Source organism: Pseudoliparis swirei, chromosome 18 (assembly GCF_029220125.1).
Source record: "Pseudoliparis swirei isolate HS2019 ecotype Mariana Trench chromosome 18, NWPU_hadal_v1, whole genome shotgun sequence".
Taxonomy (NCBI): Eukaryota; Metazoa; Chordata; class Actinopteri; order Perciformes; family Liparidae; genus Pseudoliparis; species Pseudoliparis swirei.
In genome coordinates this window covers 788998-808514 of record NC_079405.1, presented here as the reverse complement: position 1 = coordinate 808514, position 19517 = coordinate 788998, and the positions used below count along the sequence as shown (strand labels likewise).

The 19517-nt window shown below is 45.0% G+C and overlaps 1 protein-coding gene across 1 annotated transcript in view; it reads right to left on the bottom strand.

Moving 5' to 3' along the window:
- Positions 1–10583: 10583 nt before the first annotated feature.
- gdf5 (growth differentiation factor 5) overlaps positions 10584–19517 on the bottom strand; it is a 10638-nt gene continuing 1704 nt past the window's right edge. The window contains exon 2 of the mRNA XM_056437263.1: positions 10584–12540. Coding sequence (XP_056293238.1) covers positions 11564–12540 — 977 coding nt within the window. The 3' untranslated portion in view covers positions 10584–11563. The remainder of the gene's footprint in view (positions 12541–19517) is intronic.

Here is a 19517-nt window from a genome sequence, read left to right as displayed (position 1 = left end):
GGCCCACGCTCCAGATGGAGAGGAACACGAGGGAGTTCTGGCTGAGAGCGGCCATCTTTAATCAGGGATGTGTGAGTGTGTCACACTCACACACACACACACACCTACACACACACACACACACACCTACAGACGCATACACAAACACACACACATATATATATATATTTATGTATACATACATTTATATATTTATATATATATTTATATATGTATTTATTTATATATATTTATATATATTTATATCTATATATATATTTATATATTTTAAAAAAAAGTGATTTATTATATATATATATAAATATATTTATATATATATTTATATATATATATTTAATATATTTATATAACACACACACACACACACACACACACACACTCTGTTGCCAGCTTTCCGAGGCTCGTTGTTAAGCCGTGTAATTAAAGTGTTCAATGAGCCTGTGAACAGGCTCCGCCCCCTCCTGTCCATGTGGTTCTGCTTACACGGGGAACACAATAGTCCTCTTCAACCCGGGTTCTTGATCCCGTTCGCTCGGATTCGGCCTGACACGTTGCCACGGTGCCGAGGAAACCCGAAACCCCGTAAACAAGCCGTGGTTCTGCTGTAACGGCAGAGTTCAGGGCGAGCCGCAGCGTAATGTGATTATGGGCCGGCGGGCCGGGCCAGAATCACAGAGAGGCCTGGAGAGAAGAGGACCCGAGTCCACCGACCCCCGACCTCCAGAACCAGGACCGGAGAGTCCTGGAGAGAAGAGGACCTGAGTTCACCGACCCCCGACCTCCAGAACCAGGACGTGTCTTTAAGGTGTATTCTGGTCTTTCAGGTGTATTCTGGTCTTTAAGGTGTATTCTGGTCTTTCAGGTGTATTCTGGTCTTGAAGGTGTATTCTGGTCTTTCAGATGTATTCTGGTCTTTAAGGTGTATTCTGGTCTTTAAGGTGTATTCTGGTCTTTCAGGTGTATTCTGGTCTTGAAGGTGTATTCTGGTCTTGAAGGTGTATTCTGGTCTTTCAGGTGTATTCTGGTCTTTAAGGTGTATTCTGGTCTTTAAGGTGTATTCTGGTCTTTAAGGTGTATTCTGGTCTTTAAGGTGTATTCTGGTCTTTTAGGTGTATTCTGGTCTTTCAGGTGTATTCTGGTCTTTAAGGTGTATTCTGGTCTTTAAGGTGTATTCTGGTCTTTTAGGTGTATTCTGGTCTTTCAGGTGTATTCTGGTCTTTAAGGTGTATTCTGGTCTTTCAGGTGTATTCTGGTCTTTAAGGTGTATTCTGGTCTTTCAGGTGTATTCTGGTCTTTAAGGTGTATTCTGGTCTTTCAGGTGTATTCTGGTCTTTAAGGTGTATTCTGGTCTTTAAGGTGTATTCTGGTCTTTCAGGTGTATTCTGGTCTTTCAGGTGTATTCTGGTCTTTAATGTGTATTCTGGTCTTTAAGGTGTATTCTGGTCTTTCAGGTGTATTCTGGTCTTTAATGTGTATTCTGGTCTTTAAGGTGTATTCTGGTCTTTCAGGTGTATTCTGGTCTTTAAGGTGTATTCTGGTCTTGAAGGTGTTTTCTGGTCTTTCAGGTGTATTTTGGTCTGTGAGGTGTATTCTGGTCTTTCAGGTGTATTCTGGTCTTGAAGGTGTATTCTGGTCTTTCAGGTGTATTCTGGTCTTTGAGGTGTATTCTGGTCTTGAAGGTGTTTTCTGGTCTTTCATGTGTATTTTGGTCTTTGAGGTGTATTCTGGTCTTTCAGGTGTATTCTGGTCTTTAAGGTGTATTCTGGTCTTTCAGGTGTATTCTGGTCTTGAAGGTGTATTCTGGTCTTGAAGGTGTATTCTGGTCTTTCAGGTGTATTCTGGTCTTGAAGGTGTATTCTGGTCTTTCAGGTGTATTCTGGTCTTAAAGGTGTATTCTGGTCTTTCAGGTGTATTCTGGTCTTTTAGGTGTATTCTGGTCTTTCAGGTGTATTCTGGTCTTTAAGGTGTATTCTGGTCTTTAAGGTGTATTCTGGTCTTTCAGGTGTATTCTGGTCTTTAAGGTGTATTCTGGTCTTTTAGTTGTATTCTGGTCTTTCAGGTGTATTCTGGTCTTTAGGTGTATTCTGGTCTTGAAGGTGTATTCTGGTCTTTCAGGTGTATTCTGGTCTTTGAGGTGTATTCTGGTCTTGAAGGTGTTTTCTGGTCTTTCAGGTGTATTTTGGTCTTTGAGGTGTATTCTGGTCTTTAGGTATTCTGGTCTTTCAGGTGTATTATGGTCTTTAAGGTGTATTCTGGTCTTTCAGGTGTATTCTGGTCTTTCAGGTGTATTCTGGTCTTGAAGGTGTTTTCTGGTCTTTCAGGTGTATTTTGGTCTTTGAGGTGTATTCTGGTCTTTCAGGTGTATTCTGGTCTTGAAGGTGTATTCTGGTCTTTCAGGTGTATTCTGGTCTTTAAGGTGTATTCTGGTCTTTAAGGTGTATTCTGGTCTTTCAGGTGTATTCTGGTCTTTGAGGTGTATTCTGGTCTTTCAGGTGTATTCTGGTCTTGAAGGTGTATTCTGGTCTTTCATGTGTATTCTGGTCTTTAAGGTGTATTCTGGTCTTTCAGGTGTATTCTGGTCTTTCAGGTGTATTCTGGTCTTGAAGGTGTTTTCTGGTCTTTCAGGTGTATTTTGGTCTTTGAGGTGTATTCTGGTCTTTCAGGTGTATTCTGGTCTTGAAGGTGTATTCTGGTCTTTCAGGTGTATTCTGGTCTTTAAGGTGTATTCTGGTCTTTAAGGTGTATTCTGGTCTTTCAGGTGTATTCTGGTCTTTGAGGTGTATTCTGGTCTTTCAGGTGTATTCTGGTCTTGAAGGTGTATTCTGGTCTTTCATGTGTATTCTGGTCTTTAAGGTTGAATGTGTATTCTGGTCTTTCAGGTGTATTCTGGTCTTTAAGGTGTATTCTGGTCTTGAAGGTGTTTTCTGGTCTTTCAGGTGTATTTTGGTCTGTGAGGTGTATTCTGGTCTTTCAGGTGTATTCTGGTCTTGAAGGTGTATTCTGGTCTTTCAGGTGTATTCTGGTCTTTGAGGTGTATTCTGGTCTTGAAGGTGTTTTCTGGTCTTTCATGTGTATTTTGGTCTTTGAGGTGTATTCTGGTCTTTCAGGTGTATTCTGGTCTTTAAGGTGTATTCTGGTCTTTCAGGTGTATTCTGGTCTTGAAGGTGTATTCTGGTCTTGAAGGTGTATTCTGGTCTTTCAGGTGTATTCTGGTCTTGAAGGTGTATTCTGGTCTTGCAGGTGTATTCTGGTCTTAAAGGTGTATTCTGGTCTTTCAGGTGTATTCTGGTCTTTTAGGTGTATTCTGGTCTTTCAGGTGTATTCTGGTCTTTAAGGTGTATTCTGGTCTTTAAGGTGTATTCTGGTCTTTCAGGTGTATTCTGGTCTTTAAGGTGTATTCTGGTCTTTTAGGTGTATTCTGGTCTTTCAGGTGTATTCTGGTCTTTAAGGTGTATTCTGGTCTTTAAGGTGTATTCTGGTCTTGAAGGTGTATTCTGGTCTTTCAGGTGTATTCTGGTCTTTGAGGTGTATTCTGGTCTTGAAGGTGTTTTCTGGTCTTTCAGGTGTATTTTGGTCTTTGAGGTGTATTCTGGTCTTTTAGGTGTATTCTGGTCTTTCAGGTGTATTATGGTCTTTAAGGTGTATTCTGGTCTTTCAGGTGTATTCTGGTCTTTCAGGTGTATTCTGGTCTTGAAGGTGTTTTCTGCTCTTTCAGGTGTATTTTGGTCTTTGAGGTGTATTCTGGTCTTTCAGGTGTATTCTGGTCTTGAAGGTGTATTCTGGTCTTTCAGGTGTATTCTGGTCTTTAAGGTGTATTCTGGTCTTTAAGGTGTATTCTGGTCTTTCAGGTGTATTCTGGTCTTTGAGGTGTATTCTGGTCTTTCAGGTGTATTCTGGTCTTGAAGGTGTATTCTGGTCTTTCATGTGTATTCTGGTCTTTAAGGTGTATTCTGGTCTTGAAGGTGTATTCTGGTCTTTCATGTGTATTCTGGTCTTTAAGGTGTATTCTGGTCTTGAAGGTGTATTCTGGTCTTTAAGGTGTTTTTGTTTTTTTAATGTCGTTTTTTATAATCTGTTGATGTTTTTACGAAACGGGGTGGGTTGCAGCTGCTGCAGCCCAAGCCTGCACGAAGCACAGACTTCTAACAAACCAGAGGAGGCGCCCCCTGGTGGTCAAGAGAGGGAATGCAGCTTTAACACATGAAGCATATACTTCACTTTTCCGAACCGGAGGTTGCCGCTTGTCCAAAACCTGTACCTTCTTGTACCCTTGTGTACCCTCTTGTACCCTCTTGTACCCTCTTGTACCTTCCTGTACCTTCTTGTACCCTCTTAAATAAATAAATAAAAATAAATATACACTTTTATTTATCCCCAAGGGGAAATTAGTTCTCTGCATTTAACCCATCCTTAGTTATTAAGGAGCAGTGGGCTGCGGTGAAACGCCCGGGAAGCATCTGGGGGTTCAGTGCCTTGCTCAAGGACACTTCGACTGGCAACTAATGGGGAGAGCGGGGATCGAACCCATGACCTTGCAGTTGAAGGACGGCCCTCTTACCCCACTGAGCTACAGCCGCCCCCTCTTGTCCCTTCTTGTACCTCTTGTACCTTCTTGTACCTTCTTGTACCTTCCTGTACCCTCTTGTACCCTCTTGTACTTTCTTGTACCCTCTTGTACCTTCTTGTACCTTCCTGTATCCTCTTGTACCTTCTTGTACCCTCTTGTACCTTCTTGTACCCTCTTGTACCTTCCTGTACCTTCCTGTACCTTCTTGTACCCTCTTGTACCTTCTTGTACCCTCTTGTACCTTCCTGTACCTTCTTGTACCCTCTTGTACCTTCCTGTACCTTCTTGTACCTTCTTGTACCTTCTTGTACCTTCTTGTACCCTCTTGTACCTTCCTGTACCTTCTTGTACCATCTTGTACCTTCCTGTACCTTCTTGTACCTTCCTGTATCCTCTTGTACCTTCTTGTACCCTCTTGTACCTTCTTGTACCTTCTTGTACCCTCTTGTACCTTCCTGTACCTTCTTGTACCCTCTTGTACCTTCTTGTACCTTCTTGTACCCTCTTGTACCTTCCTGTACCTTCTTGTACCATCTTGTACCTTCCTGTACCTTCTTGTACCTTCCTGTATCCTCTTGTACCTTCTTGTACCCTCTTGTACCTTCTTGTACCTTTCTGTACCTTCTTGTACCCTCTTGTACCTTCCTGTACCTTCTTGTACCTTCCTGTACCTTCTTGTACCCTCTTGTACCTTCCTGTACCATCTTGTACCCTCTTGTACCTTCCTGTACCTTCTTGTACCCTCTTGTACCTTCCTGTACCTTCTTGTACCCTCTTGTACCTTCCTGTACCTTCTTGTACCCTCTTGTACCTTCTTGTACCTTCTTGTACCTTCTTGTACCCTCTTGTACCTTCCTGTACCTTCTTGTACCCTCTTGTACCTTCCTGTACCTTCTTGTACCTTCTTGTACCCTCTTGTACCTTCCTGTACCTTCTTGTACCCTCTTGTACCTTCCTGTACCTTCTTGTACCCTCTTGTACCTTCCTGTACCTTCTTGTACCCTCTTGTACCTTTCTGTACCTTCTTGTACCCTCTTGTACCTTCCTGTACCTTCTTGTACCCTCTTGTACCTTCCTGTACCTTCTTGTACCCTCTTGTACCTTCTTGTACCTTCTTGTACCTTCTTGTACCCTCTTGTACCTTCTTGTACCTTCTTGTACCTTCTTCTACCTTCTTGTACCTTCTTGTACCTTCTTGTACCCTCTTGTACCTTCCTGTACCTTCCTGTACCTTCTTGTACCCTCTTGTACCTTCTTGTACCCTCTTGTAGCTTCCTGTACCTTCTTGTACCCTCTTGTACCTTCCTGTACCTTCTTGTACCTTCTTGTACCTTCTTGTACCTTCTTGTACCCTCTTGTACCTTCCTGTACCTTCTTGTACCTTCCTGTACCTTCTTGTACCCTCTTGTACCTTCCTGTACCTTCTTGTACCCTCTTGTACCTTCCTGTACCTTCTTGTACCCGAGCTAAATGAGCTAAATGAGCTAAATGAGTTCTACTGCCGCTTTGAAAGACAATGGAGCAGTCCTGAGACCATCCCCCACAGCCCCATCAACTAGCCACAGACCAACAGCCCACCCTCCCCCAGCCCATCAGGGGCTCACACCTCTGGAGCACCCTCCATCAACTCAGCGACGACCCTCGTCATCCTGGAGAGAGACGTCAACAGGCTGTTCAAAAAGCAGAACGCCCGCAGCAGCGGGCCCGGACTCTGCCTCCCCTCCACCCTGAAGCACTGTGCTGACCAGCTGTCTCCGTGTTCACCGACATCTTCAACACCTCCTGGAGACATGCCACGTTCCAGCCTGCTTCAAGGCCTCCACCATCATCCCGTCCCAAAAAACCCAAGATCACAGGACTCAATGACTACAGGCCCATCGCCCTGACCTCTGTGGTCATGAAGTCCTTTGAACGCTTGGTCCTGTCACACCTCAAGACCATCACCGACCCACTCCTGGACCCCCTGCAGTTCGCCTACAGAGCCAACAGGTCTGCAGACGACACAGTCAACATGGCCCTTCACTACATCCTCCAGCATCTGGACTCCCCAGGAACCTACGCCAGGATCCTGTTTGTGGACTTCAGCTCTGCTTTCAATACAATCATCCGTCCCTGCTGCAGGACAAGCTCTCCCAGCTGCACGTGCCCGACTCCACCTGCAGGTGGATCACAGACTTCCTGACCGACAGGAAGCAGCACGTGAGGCTGGGGAAACACGTCTCAGGCTCCCGGACCACCAGCACGGGTTCCCCAAGGCTGTGTTCTCCCTCTGCTGTTCTCCCTGTACACCAACAGCTGCACCTCCAGTCACCAGTCCGTCAAGCTCCTAAAGTTCGCGGATGACACCACCCTCATTGGACTCATCTCTGGTGGGACGAGACCGCCTACAGGTGGGAGACTGACCACCTGGTGACCTGGTGCAGCCAGAACAACCTGGAGCTCAACGCTCTAAAGACAGTGGAGATGGTTGTGGATTTCAGGAGGAATGCAGCCCCACCGCCCTCTCATCCTGTGTGACTCCCCCGTCGACGCTGTGGAGTCCTACCGCTTCCTGGGCTCCATCATCTCCCAGGACCTCAAGTGGGAGCTGAACATCCGCTCCATCACCAAGAAGGCCCAGCAGAGGATGTTCTTCCTGAGGCAGCTGAGGAAATTCAACCTGCCAGGGAGAATGATGGTACAATTCTACGGCCATCGTTGAGTCCATCATCTGCTCCTCCATCACCGCCTGGCACCCTGCAGCCACAGCCAAAGACAAGCGCAGGCTGCAGAGCATCATCCGCTCGGCCGAGAGGTTATCGGTTGCAATCTGCCTTCCTCCAGGTCCTGTTCACTTCCAGGTCACTGAAGCGGCCGGAAAGATTGTCGCTGACCCTCCCACCCTGGACACTCCCTGTTCGAGTCCTCCCCTCAGGGAGGAGGCTGCGTCCATCATGACCAAGACCACCCGCCACACCAAAAGCTTTTTCCGGCGGTCGGGCTCATCAATGGAACCCGGGACTGACTGACTGTCACCCCCAGGACTACCACCTCTTCTTCCACCTTCCTCTCTCCTCCTTCTTCCCGCTCCTTCCTCTTCCTCCTCCCTCCTCCTCCCTCCTCCTTCTTCTTCCCTCCTCCACACACGTCACTTTAACATGCACTTTAACTAAAACACACCACTTGAAGCACACACCCAAACACTTCACATTATTTGTTGTCTTTCTGTCGTGTTGATTGTTGTTTGTTTGTCATGTCCAAATGTTGCACCTTCCACCAAAAAAAATTCCTCGTTTGTTTGTGAAAACATTCCTGGCAATAAAACTGTTTCTGATTCTGATTCTGATTCTGATTGTACCTTCTTGTACCTTCTTGTACCTTCTTGTACCCTCTTGTACCTTCTTGTACCTTCTTCTACCTTCTTGTACCTTCTTGTACCCTCTTGTACCTTCCTGTACCTTCTTGTACCTTCTTGTACCCTCTTGTACCTTCTTGTACCCTCTTGTACCTTCCTGTACCTTCCTGTACCTTCTTGTACCCTCTTGTACCTTCTTGTACCCTCTTGTACCTTCCTGTACCTTCTTGTACCCTCTTGTACCTTCCTGTACCTTCTTGTACCTTCTTGTACCTTCTTGTACCCTCTTGTACCTTCCTGTACCTTCTTGTACCTTCTTGTACCTTCTTGTACCTTCTTGTACCCTCTTGTACCTTCCTGTACCTTCTTGTACCCTCTTGTACCTTCCTGTACCTTCTTGTACCCTCTTGTACCTTCCTGTACCTTCTTGTACCTTCCTGTACCTTCTTGTACCCTCTTGTACCTTCCTGTACCTTCTTGTACCCTCTTGTACCTTCCTGTACCTTCTTGTACCTTCTTGTACCCTCTTGTACCTTCCTGTACCTTCTTGTACCCTCTTGTACCTTCCTGTACCTTCTTGTACCTTCCTGTACCTTCTTGTACCCTCTTGTACCTTCCTGTACCTTCTTGTACCCTCTTGTACCTTCCTGTACCTTCTTGTACCCTCTTGTACCTTCCTGTACCTTCTTGTACCTTCCTGTACCTTCTTGTACCCTCTTGTACCTTCCTGTACCTTCTTGTACCCTCTTGTACCTTCCTGTACCTTCTTGTACCCTCTTGTACCTTCCTGTACCTTCTTGTACCCTCTTGTACCTTCTTGTACCTTCTTGTACCTTCTTGTACCCTCTTGTACCTTCTTGTACCTTCTTGTACCTTCTTCTACCTTCTTGTACCCTCTTGTACCTTCCTGTACCTTCTTGTACCTTCTTGTACCCTCTTGTACCTTCCTGTACCCTCTTGTACCTTCTTGTACCCTCTTGTACCTTCTTGTACCTTCTTGTACTCTCTTGTACCTTCCTGTACCCTCTTGTACCTTCTTGTACCCTCTTGTACCCTCTTGTACCTTCTTGCACCCTCTTGTACCTTCTTGTCCCCTCTTGTACCTTCCTGTACCTTCTTGTACCCTCTTGTACCTTCCTGTACCTTCTTGTACCTTCTTGTACCCTCTTGTACCCTCTTGTACCTTCCTGTACCCTCTTGTACCTTCTTGTACCCTCTTGTACCTTCTTGTACCTTCCTGTACCCTCTTGTACCTTCTTGTACCCTCTTGTACCCTCTTGTACCTTCTTGCACCCTCTTGTACCTTCTTGTCCCCTCTTGTACCTTCCTGTACCTTCTTGTACCCTCTTGTACCTTCTTGTACCTTCTTGTACCCTCTTGTACCTTCCTGTACCTTCTTGTACCTTCTTGTACCCTCTTGTACCTTCTTGTACCTTCTTGTACCCTCTTGTACCTTCCTGTACCTTATTGTACCTTCTTGTACCCTCTTGTACCTTCTTGTACCTTCTTGTACCCTCTTGTACCTTCCTGTACCTTCTTGTACCTTCTTGTACCTACCCGCCTGCTTCAAGAGATCCACTATTGTCCCTGTGCCCAAGAATGCTTCTCCAGCATGTATGAATGACTACCGACCGGTGGCCCTCACCTCGGTGGTCATGAAATGCTTTGAGAGGCTGATAAAGGACTACATCTGCGCCTTCCTCCCTTCCTCCATGGACCCGCTGCAGTTTGCTTATCGCCCAAACAGATCCACGGATGATGCTGTCTCCCAGGTACTGCACACCACACTCTCTCATCTGGACAGCCAGAGGGGGGGCTATGTGAGACTACTGTTCATTGATTATAGTTCAGCAACACCATAGTCCCCTCAGACTGGCGGCAAGCTGATTGAGCTGGGACTGAACACCCCCTGTGTGCTTGGATCCTGGACTTCCTGACCGCCAGGCCACAGGTGGTCAGGGGGTGACACTACCTGCAGACACCTCCAAATCCCTCACCCTGAACACAGGATCCCTTGCGTCCTCAGCCCCTACTGTACTCCCTGTACACACATGACTGTGTGGCCAGGTTCAGCTCAACACCATCATCAAGTTTGCGGATGACACAGTGGTGGTGGGCCTGATCTCCGACAACGACGAGAAGGCCTACCTGGAGGAAGTTGCTGATCTGTCACTCTGGTGCCAGGACAACAGCCTCATCATGAATGTCACCAAACTAAGGAGCTGATTGTGGACTTTAGGAAGGTACAACAACAGAGTCACCACTGGGGATTATAAATACCTGGGAGTCCACATCACCGAGGATCTGAAAACACAGACACTCTGGTGAAAGGCAAGGCAGCGCCTCTACCACCTCAGGCAGCTGAGGAAATTTAAAGTTTCCCAGGGGATCCTTCAGTCCTTCCCTGACAGGAAGCATCACAGCCTGGTTCACTCCCCACCCTGCAGGGCTTGTACACCAGGAGGTGCAGAACCAGAGCCGGCAGGATCATGAAGGATCCTCACCACCCCAACAACAGACTGTTTCAGCTGCTGCGGTCAGGCAGGCGCCTCCGTAGTCACGCTGCAAGAACAGAGACTGAGACGGAGTTTCTTTCCTCAGGCCATCAGGATTGTGAACTCCGACCTCACCAGGACCTACACACATAGGCACACACACACACACACACACACACACACTTACTGTAAATATTGTGTTGTTTTTTATTTGTAAATAGTGTGTACTTGTTGCCCTTGCACATTCCTGCTGAGCATTGCCACTTTCATTTCACTGCACACCCTGTGTGTGTATGTGACAAATAAAACATCTTGAATCTTGAATCTTGAATCTTGTACCTTCTTGTACCTTCTTGTACCCTCTTGTACCTTCCTGTACCTTCTTGTACCTTCTTGTACCTTCTTGTACCCTCTTGTACCTTATTGTCCCCTCTTGTACCTTCTTGTACCCTCTTGTACCTTCTTGTACCTTCTTTTACCCTCTTGTACCTTCTTGTAGCAGCAACCTGAAAAACACTTTAAACCAACGGTGACTCTGGGGTTAAACTGTGAACTTCTGACCGTCTCGTGGATTCCTCTGATACTTTAGTCTACGGAGCTGGGGGCAGAGGTTTGGACTGATAGGAGTTTGGAGCTCAGACAATTAGACATTTTTTATTGAAGAGTAGTTTATGCAACTTTCCCACATTCAGAGCAGGTCAGATTTGCACTTCATCACTGGCCTGTATTTATACATCAGAGATTCTTCACATGCTTGGTGAACGAGTCTTGGATAACGCAGGCGACTCCTCATTGTTGCGTCTGAAGTGCTGGAGAAAAGGGCATTTTTGAGTATAATTCTCTAATGTTTCAATAGCAAGACACACAAACCGTTTACACCAATCAGAACACAGGTACACATCAGAAGAGAGCAAACTAAAGCAGTTCTGGTCTGTTTCGAATCCAACACGAGATCACAACTTTAATCCAAAGGTGTCTCTGGTTTCCTTTTGGCTTCTCTCGGCCTCGTCGCCGGCAACGTCACAGACGAGTTCAGGTCAAAGGGCGTCGGGCCCACGAGTTCATCTCGCCCTGCTCAGTCCTTCTCAGCGTCCGGCGGTCTGCGGCCTGCAGGCCGGCGGGCCACTCGGCCATTTCCTTTGGATCCGACCTCCAGAGGCTCCTCCGCTACCTGCAGCCGCACGACTCCACCACCATGTCCTCGTACTGCTTGTAGACCACGTTGTTGGCCGAGTCGATGTAGAGTATGCTGATTGGGCTGAGCCGGGTCGGGACGCAGCAGGTGGGCGGCGTGGACTCCGGGTCCATCGAGTTCATCAGGGTCTGTATGATGGCGTGGTTGGTCGGCTCCAGGTGCGAGCGGATGGGGAAGTCGCAGACGCCGTCGCAGTGGAAGGCCTCGTACTCCAGCGGCGCGATGATCCAGTCGTCCCAGCCCATCTCCTTGAAGTTCACGTGGAGTCGTCTCCGGTGGCACCGCGGCCTCGTCTGCATCTTCGCCACCTGGTGCTGGGGGAGGGTCTGCGGTGGCGGCGGATGCTGCTGCAGAGGTTTCTTGGCCCCCCTGGCAGCGGGAGCTCGCCGCGTACGCCGCTGGGTGAACAGGTACTCGTAGACGGTCTTGTTGTCGTGGCCCGACCGCGCTTTAATCTCGTTGTAGAAGAGGTCGCGCTTCTTGCTTTTGCCGAACGCCAGGAAGAAGGCCTTTTCCTTGGTGGTCCTGCCGGCTCGGGCGAAGCCCAGTGAGCGCAGGTCCACGGGCCGACCGCCCCGGGGCTCCAGGGCCTCGAGGTCGAAGCACAGCTGCTGGTTCTGCTGGTTCGGCAGGTTTTTGAATCCCTTGAAGATCTTCCACACGTCGAACACTTCCCATCGGCCGCCGAATCCGCCGAGTGGGTCCTCCGCGGTCTTCGTCTGCAGTGGGACCGCCGGTTGTTTCCCCGAAGCGCAGGTGTACAGCTTCAGGCGCGCGGACGAGATTCCTCCGGCGCCTCCGTCGGTGGCCGCGGACCCCGTCGAGACCCCGCGGGGGTCGGACAGGCGCTTCCTCAGGATGCGCAGCTCGGCCCCCAGGAGCCCGTCGCGCTCCAGGGAGCTGACGTTGAAGTGATACCGCTGCCGTCGGAGCGGCGGCCCACGCTCGTCTGTGAAGGAGGACAGAGACACGTGAGTCCAGGAGAAGACACGACGCACACGGACACTCATGGAGGGAGCAGGGGCAACAGATGCAAAGACTCACGAGCCGTCCGGCCGCAGAGACTCAACGACTCAGAGACTCAACGACTCTGCGGTCAGTCGGCGGATCAGGAAAATGAATCCCAAACTATTTTTCCTTCTCAAGCTAAACTTTGGCAAAAACATCGACTGGTTCCAGAACCTCAGATTAGGATGAGTTCATGCTTTTCTTTGTCACACATCATGAAAACCTTTGGATGTTTGGCCTGCTGGACATTTGAAAACATTTGTAAACATTAGAAGACGTTTGCAGCGTCACCTCTGGCTGCGGTCGGTGTGGTTGTTGGTTGTCGCCCCAATGCACTCACAAACCACCGGCAAGAAAACCCAGTCAAGGGCAAGAATAACAGAAAATATTGACACATTTCCTTTGAGCACGCTAACAGTCCTCTCTCTCTCTCTCACACACACACACACACACACACACACACACACAAACATCAGCAGGAATGAACTGAATGGTTTGTAATGTTTTCATTTGTTGTCAGTGAGGGAAACCAGTGAACTTCCATGTCTAAATGGAATCCAGTAATGAAATCTACTAAAGTACACACACACACACACACACACACACACACACACACACACACACACACACACACACACACACACACACACACACACAGCAGATCTCCACTCTGCTCACTTCTTCTCACGTCATTCCCCTCCTCTTCCCATCCAGGACTTAAGCATGCATTGAAAAGTACATCAGAACCAGACCAGAGACCACATCGGACTGAGGGCTGTTTATTATGGACCTGCAGCGGTTCCACCGCCGACAGACAGCTAACCAGCATCTGCTGTAGAGGAAACAACACACACACACACACACACACACACATCCTGGCACTTCCCTGTAGAAGATCTGATTAAAGCTCAAACTGAGTCACGTACTTTAAAAACAAAGGAAGAACTGTCAGGGTTTTGTTTGAAAGTCAAACTGAAGTCATTAAGTGATGAGAATGTGCAGCGCATTACATCTGATCATCTCATCAGCGACCACAAGGGGTCCAGATAGAGGACCTGAGGACCGCATGAAGCAGAGACGTCTATACAACCAGAGGAGTCGCCCCCTGGTGGTCAGGAGAGAGAATACAGCTTTAACACATGAAGCAGAGACGTCTATACAACCAGAGGAGTCACCCCTGGTGGTCAGAAGAGAGAATGCAGCTTTAACACATGAAGCATAGACTTCTATACAACCAGAGGAGCCCCCTGGTGGTCAGGAGGCAGAATGCAGCTTTAACACATGAAGCATAGACTTCTATACAACCAGAGAAGTCGCCCCTGGTGGTCAGGAGAGAGAATGCAGCTTTAACACATGAAGCATAGACTTCTATACAACCAGAGGAGCCCCCTGGTGGTCAGGAGAGAGAATGCAGCTTTAACACATGAAGCATAGACTTCTATACAACCAGAGGAGCCCCCTGGTGGTCAGGAGGGAGAATGCAGCTTTAACACATGAAGCATAGACTTCTATACAACCAGAGGAGTCGCCCCTGGTGGTCAGGAGGGAGAATGCAGCTTTAACACATGACGCATAGACTTCTATACAACCATAGGAGTCGCCCCTGGTGGTCAGGAGGGAGAATGCAGCTTTAACACATGAAGCATAGACTTCTATACAACCAGAGGAGTCGCCCCTGGTGGTCAGGAGTGAGAATGCAGCTTTAACAAATGAAGCATAGACTTCTATACAACCAGAGGAGTCGCCCCTGGTGGTCAGGAGGGAGAATGCAGCTTTAACACATGAAGCATAGACTTCTATACAACCAGAGGAGTCACCCCCTGGTGGTCAGGAGTGAGAATGCAGCTTTAACACATGAAGCATAGACTTCTATACAACCAGAGGAGTCGCCCCTGGTGGTCAGGAGGGAGAATGCAGCTTTAACACATGAAGACTTCTATACAGCCAGAGGAGTCTCTCATTGATATGTAACATAGTTTTGTTCCTGTACTTTATTTCTTTCCTGGTTCCACGGATCTGAAAGCATGAAACACATCCAAGAAGCGTGTGACCACATCCCTGAGAGGTGGAAGGAGAGAGGAAAGGGGAAGTGAGTGAGGGAACGAGTGAGGGGGAAGAGAGGTGTCAGGCCATCAGTTACACCTCCATATGCGGAGGAGGTCACCGGCCATTGGCTGAGGACACACTAAGCAAATAAAGCCCAAATTAAAAGTACATTAAGTGCTTGAAATGTAAACCTTCAGCCGGGCTAGAAATATTAAACTCTGGTCATTTAAACATTGTTTTAAACAGTTTTACACCGTAAAGACAACATGCCACAGGGGGCCGGCCTCCGTGTGTTTATTTACCCTCCTGAGGCCGTAGATCACTGCCAGCAGCAGCGCTGCCCGCGAGAGGCCAGATGGCCAGGAACACAGAAATCATAACTGCACTCACACGGAAATATGTATGTATAAGTAAATACACATGCATGTTCAGGGGCCCCTGGAAACTCCTTCTTTATTTTACGGAGAATATTTCTCGCAAATGTTAAATATTTGCGATAAGAAGCAACCAAAACGAATTCTGAGAGTGGAAGACACAAAAACACGAAAACACGAAGACACGAAAACACTAAAACACGAAAACACAAAAACACGAAGACACGAAAACACAAAAACACGAAAACACGAAGACACGAAAAGACATGAACACATGAATACATGAATACATGTGTTCATGTGTTCATGTATTCATGTGTCCATGTGTTTAATGTATTCATGTGTTCATGTGTTCATGTGTCCATGTGTTCATGTATTCATGTGTTCATGTGTCCATGTGTTCATGTATTCATGTGTCCATGTATTCATGTGTCCATGTGTTCATGTGTTCATGTGTCCATGTGTTCATGTATTCATGTGTTCATGTGTTCATGTGTTCATGTATTCATGTGTTCATGTGTTCATGTGTTCATGTGTTCATGTGTCCATGTGTTCATGTGTTCATGTATTCATGTGTCCATGTGTCCATGTGTTCATGTGTTCATGTGTTCATGTATTCATGTGTTCATGTGTTCATGTGTCCATGTGTTCATGTATTCATGTGTCCATGTGTTCATGTATTCATGTGTCCATGTGTTCATGTATTCATGTGTCCATGTATTCATGTGTCCATGTATTCATGTGTTCATGTGTCCATGTGTCCATGTGTTCATGTATTCATGTGTCCATGTGTTCATGTATTCATGTGTCCATGTGTTCATGTGTTCATGTATTCATGTATTCATGTGTCCATGTGTTCATGTGTTCATGTGTTCATGTGTCCATGTGTTCATGTGTTCATGTATTCATGTGTTCATGTATTCATGTGTTCATGTATTCATGTGTTCATGTGTTCATGTGTTCATGTATTCATGTATTCATGTGTTCATGTGTTCATGTGTTCATGTATTCATGTGTTCATGTGTCCATGTGTTCATGTATTCATGTGTCCATGTATTCATGTGTTCATGTATTCATGTGTTCATGTATTCATGTATTCATGTATTCATGTATTCATGTGTTCATGTATTCATGTATTCATGTGTTCATGTGTTCATGTATTCATGTGTTCATGTATTCATGTGTCCATGTGTTCATGTATTCATGTATTCATGTGTTCATGTATTCATGTGTCCATGTCTTCATGTATTCATGTCTTCATGTGTTCATGTGTTCATGTATTCATGTGTCCATGTATTCATGTGTTCATGTGTCCATGTATTCATGTGTCCATGTGTTCATGTATTCATGTGTTCATGTATTCATGTGTTCATGTGTTCATGTGTTCATGTGTTCATGTATTCATGTGTCCATGTATTCATGTGTTCATGTGTTCATGTATTCATGTATTCATGTGTTCATGTATTCATGTGTTCATGTATTCATGTGTTCATGTGTTCATGTATTCATGTGTCCATGTGTTCATGTGTTCATGTATTCATGTGTTCATGTATTCATGTGTTCATGTGTTCATGTATTCATGTGTTCATGTGTTCATGTGTTCATGTATTCATGTATTCATGTGTTCATGTATTCATGTGTTCATGTGTTCATGTATTCATGTGTTCATGTATTCATGTGTTCATGTGTTCATGTATTCATGTATTCATGTGTTCATGTGTTCATGTATTCATGTGTCCATGTGTTCATGTATTCATGTGTTCATGTATTCATGTGTCCATGTGTTCATGTGTTCATGTATTCATGTGTTCATGTGTCCATGTATTCATGTATTCATGTGTTCATGTATTCATGTGTTCATGTGTTCATGTGTTCATGTGTTCATGTATTCATGTGTTCATGTGTCCATGTGTTCATGTATTCATGTGTCCATGTGTTCATGTGTTCATGTGTTCATGTGTTCATGTGTTCATGTGTTCATGTGTTCATGTGTTCATGTATTCATGTGTTCATGTGTTCATGTGTTCATGTATTCATGTGTCCATGTGTTCATGTGTTCATGTATTCATGTGTTCATGTGTTCATGTGTTCATGTATTCATGTGTTCATGTGTCCATGTGTTCATGTGTTCATGTATTCATGTGTCCATGTGTCCATGTGTTCATGTGTTCATGTATTCATGTGTTCATGTGTTCATGTGTTCATGTATTCGTGTTCATGTGTCCATGTATTCATGTGTTCATGTGTCCATGTGTTCATGTGTTCATGTGTTCATGTGTTCATGTGTCCATGTGTTCATGTATTCATGTGTTCATGTATTCATGTGTCCATGTGTTCATGTATTCATGTGTTCATGTATTCATGTATTCATGTGTTCATGTGTTCATGTGTTCATGTATTCATGTGTTCATGTGTTCATGTATTCATGTGTTCATGTGTTCATGTATTCATGTGTCCATGTATTCATGTGTTCATGTGTCCATGTATTCATGTGTTCATGTATTCATGTGTCCATGTGTTCATGTGTTCATGTGTTCATGTGTTCATGTGTTCATGTGTCCATGTGTTCATGTATTCATGTATTCATGTGTTCATGTGTTCATGTGTTCATGTGTTCATGTGTTCATGTATTCATGTGTTCATGTGTTCATGTGTTCATGTATTCATGTGTTCATGTGTTCATGTATTCATGTGTTCATGTGTCCATGTGTTCATGTATTCATGTGTTCATGTATTCATGTGTCCATGTGTTCATGTATTCATGTATTCATGTATTCATGTGTTCATGTGTTCATGTGTTCATGTATTCATGTGTCCATGTATTCATGTGTTCATGTGTCCATGTATTCATGTGTTCATGTGTCCATGTGTTCATGTGTTCATGTGTCCATGTGTTCATGTGTTCATGTATTCATGTGTTCATGTTTCATGTGTTCATGTATTCATGTGTTCATGTGTCCATGTGTTCATGTGTTCATGTATTCATGTGTTCATGTATTCATGTGTTCATATTCATGTGTTCATGTGTTCATGTGTTCATGTATTCATGTGTTCATGTGTTCATGTGTTCATGTGTCCATGTGTTCATGTGTTCATGTGTTCATGTGTCCATGTGTTCATGTATTCATGTGTTCATGTGTTCATGTGTTCATGTATTCATGTGTTCATGTGTCCATGTGTTCATGTGTTCATGTGTTCATGTTCATGTGTTCATGTGTCCATGTGTTCATGTGTTCATGTGTCCATGTGTTCATGTATTCATGTGTTCATGTGTTCATGTGTTCATGTGTTCATGTATTCATGTGTCCATGTGTTCATGTGTTCATGTATTCATGTGTCCATGTGTTCATGTGTTCATGTATTCATGTGTTCATGTGTCCATGTATTCATGTGTTCATGTATTCATGTGTTCATGTATTCATGTGTCCATGTGTTCATGTGTTCATGTGTCCATGTGTTCATGTATTCATGTGTCCATGTGTTCATGTATTCATGTGTCCATGTGTTCATGTGTTCATGTGTCCATGTATTCATGTGTCCATGTGTTCATGTATTCATGTGTTCATGTATTCATGTGTCCATGTGTTCATGTGTTCATGTATTCATGTGTTCATGTGTTCATGTATTCATGTGTTCATGTGTTCATGTATTCATGTGTTCATGTATTCATGTGTTCATGTGTTCATGTGTTCATGTATTCATGTTCATGTGTTCATGTATTCATGTGTTCATGTATTCATGTATTCATGTGTTCATGTATTCATGTGTTCATGTATTCATGTGTTCATGTGTTCATGTGTTCATGTATTCATGTGTTCATGTGTTCATGTGTTCATGTATTCATGTGTTCATGTATTCATGTGTTCATGTGTTCATGTATTCATGTGTTCATGTGTTCATGTGTTCATGTGTTCATGTCCATGTATTCATGTGTTCATGTATTCATGTGTCCATGTATTCATGTGTTCATGTGTTCATGTATTCATGTGTCCATGTATTCATGTGTTCATGTATTCATGTGTTCATGTGTTCATGTATTCATGTATTCATGTGTTCATGTGTTCATGTGTTCATGTATTCATGTGTTCATGTATTCATGTGTTCATGTATTCATGTGTCCATGTGTTCATGTATTCATGTATTCATGTATTCATGTATTCATGTGTCCATGTGTCCATGTATTCATGTGTTCATGTATTCATGTTTTCATGTGTCCATCTGTTCATGTGTCCATGTATTCATGTGTTCATGTGTTCATGTATTCATGTGTTCATGTGTTCATGTGTTCATGTATTCATGTGTTCATGTGTTCATGTGTCCATGTATTCATGTATTCATGTGTTCATGTGTTCATGTGTTCATGTATTCATGTGTTCATGTGTTCATGTATTCATGTGTTCATGTGTTCATGTGTTCATGTGTCCATGTGTTCATGTATTCATGTATTCATGTGTTCATGTATTCATGTGTCCATGTATTCATGTGTTCATGTATTCAT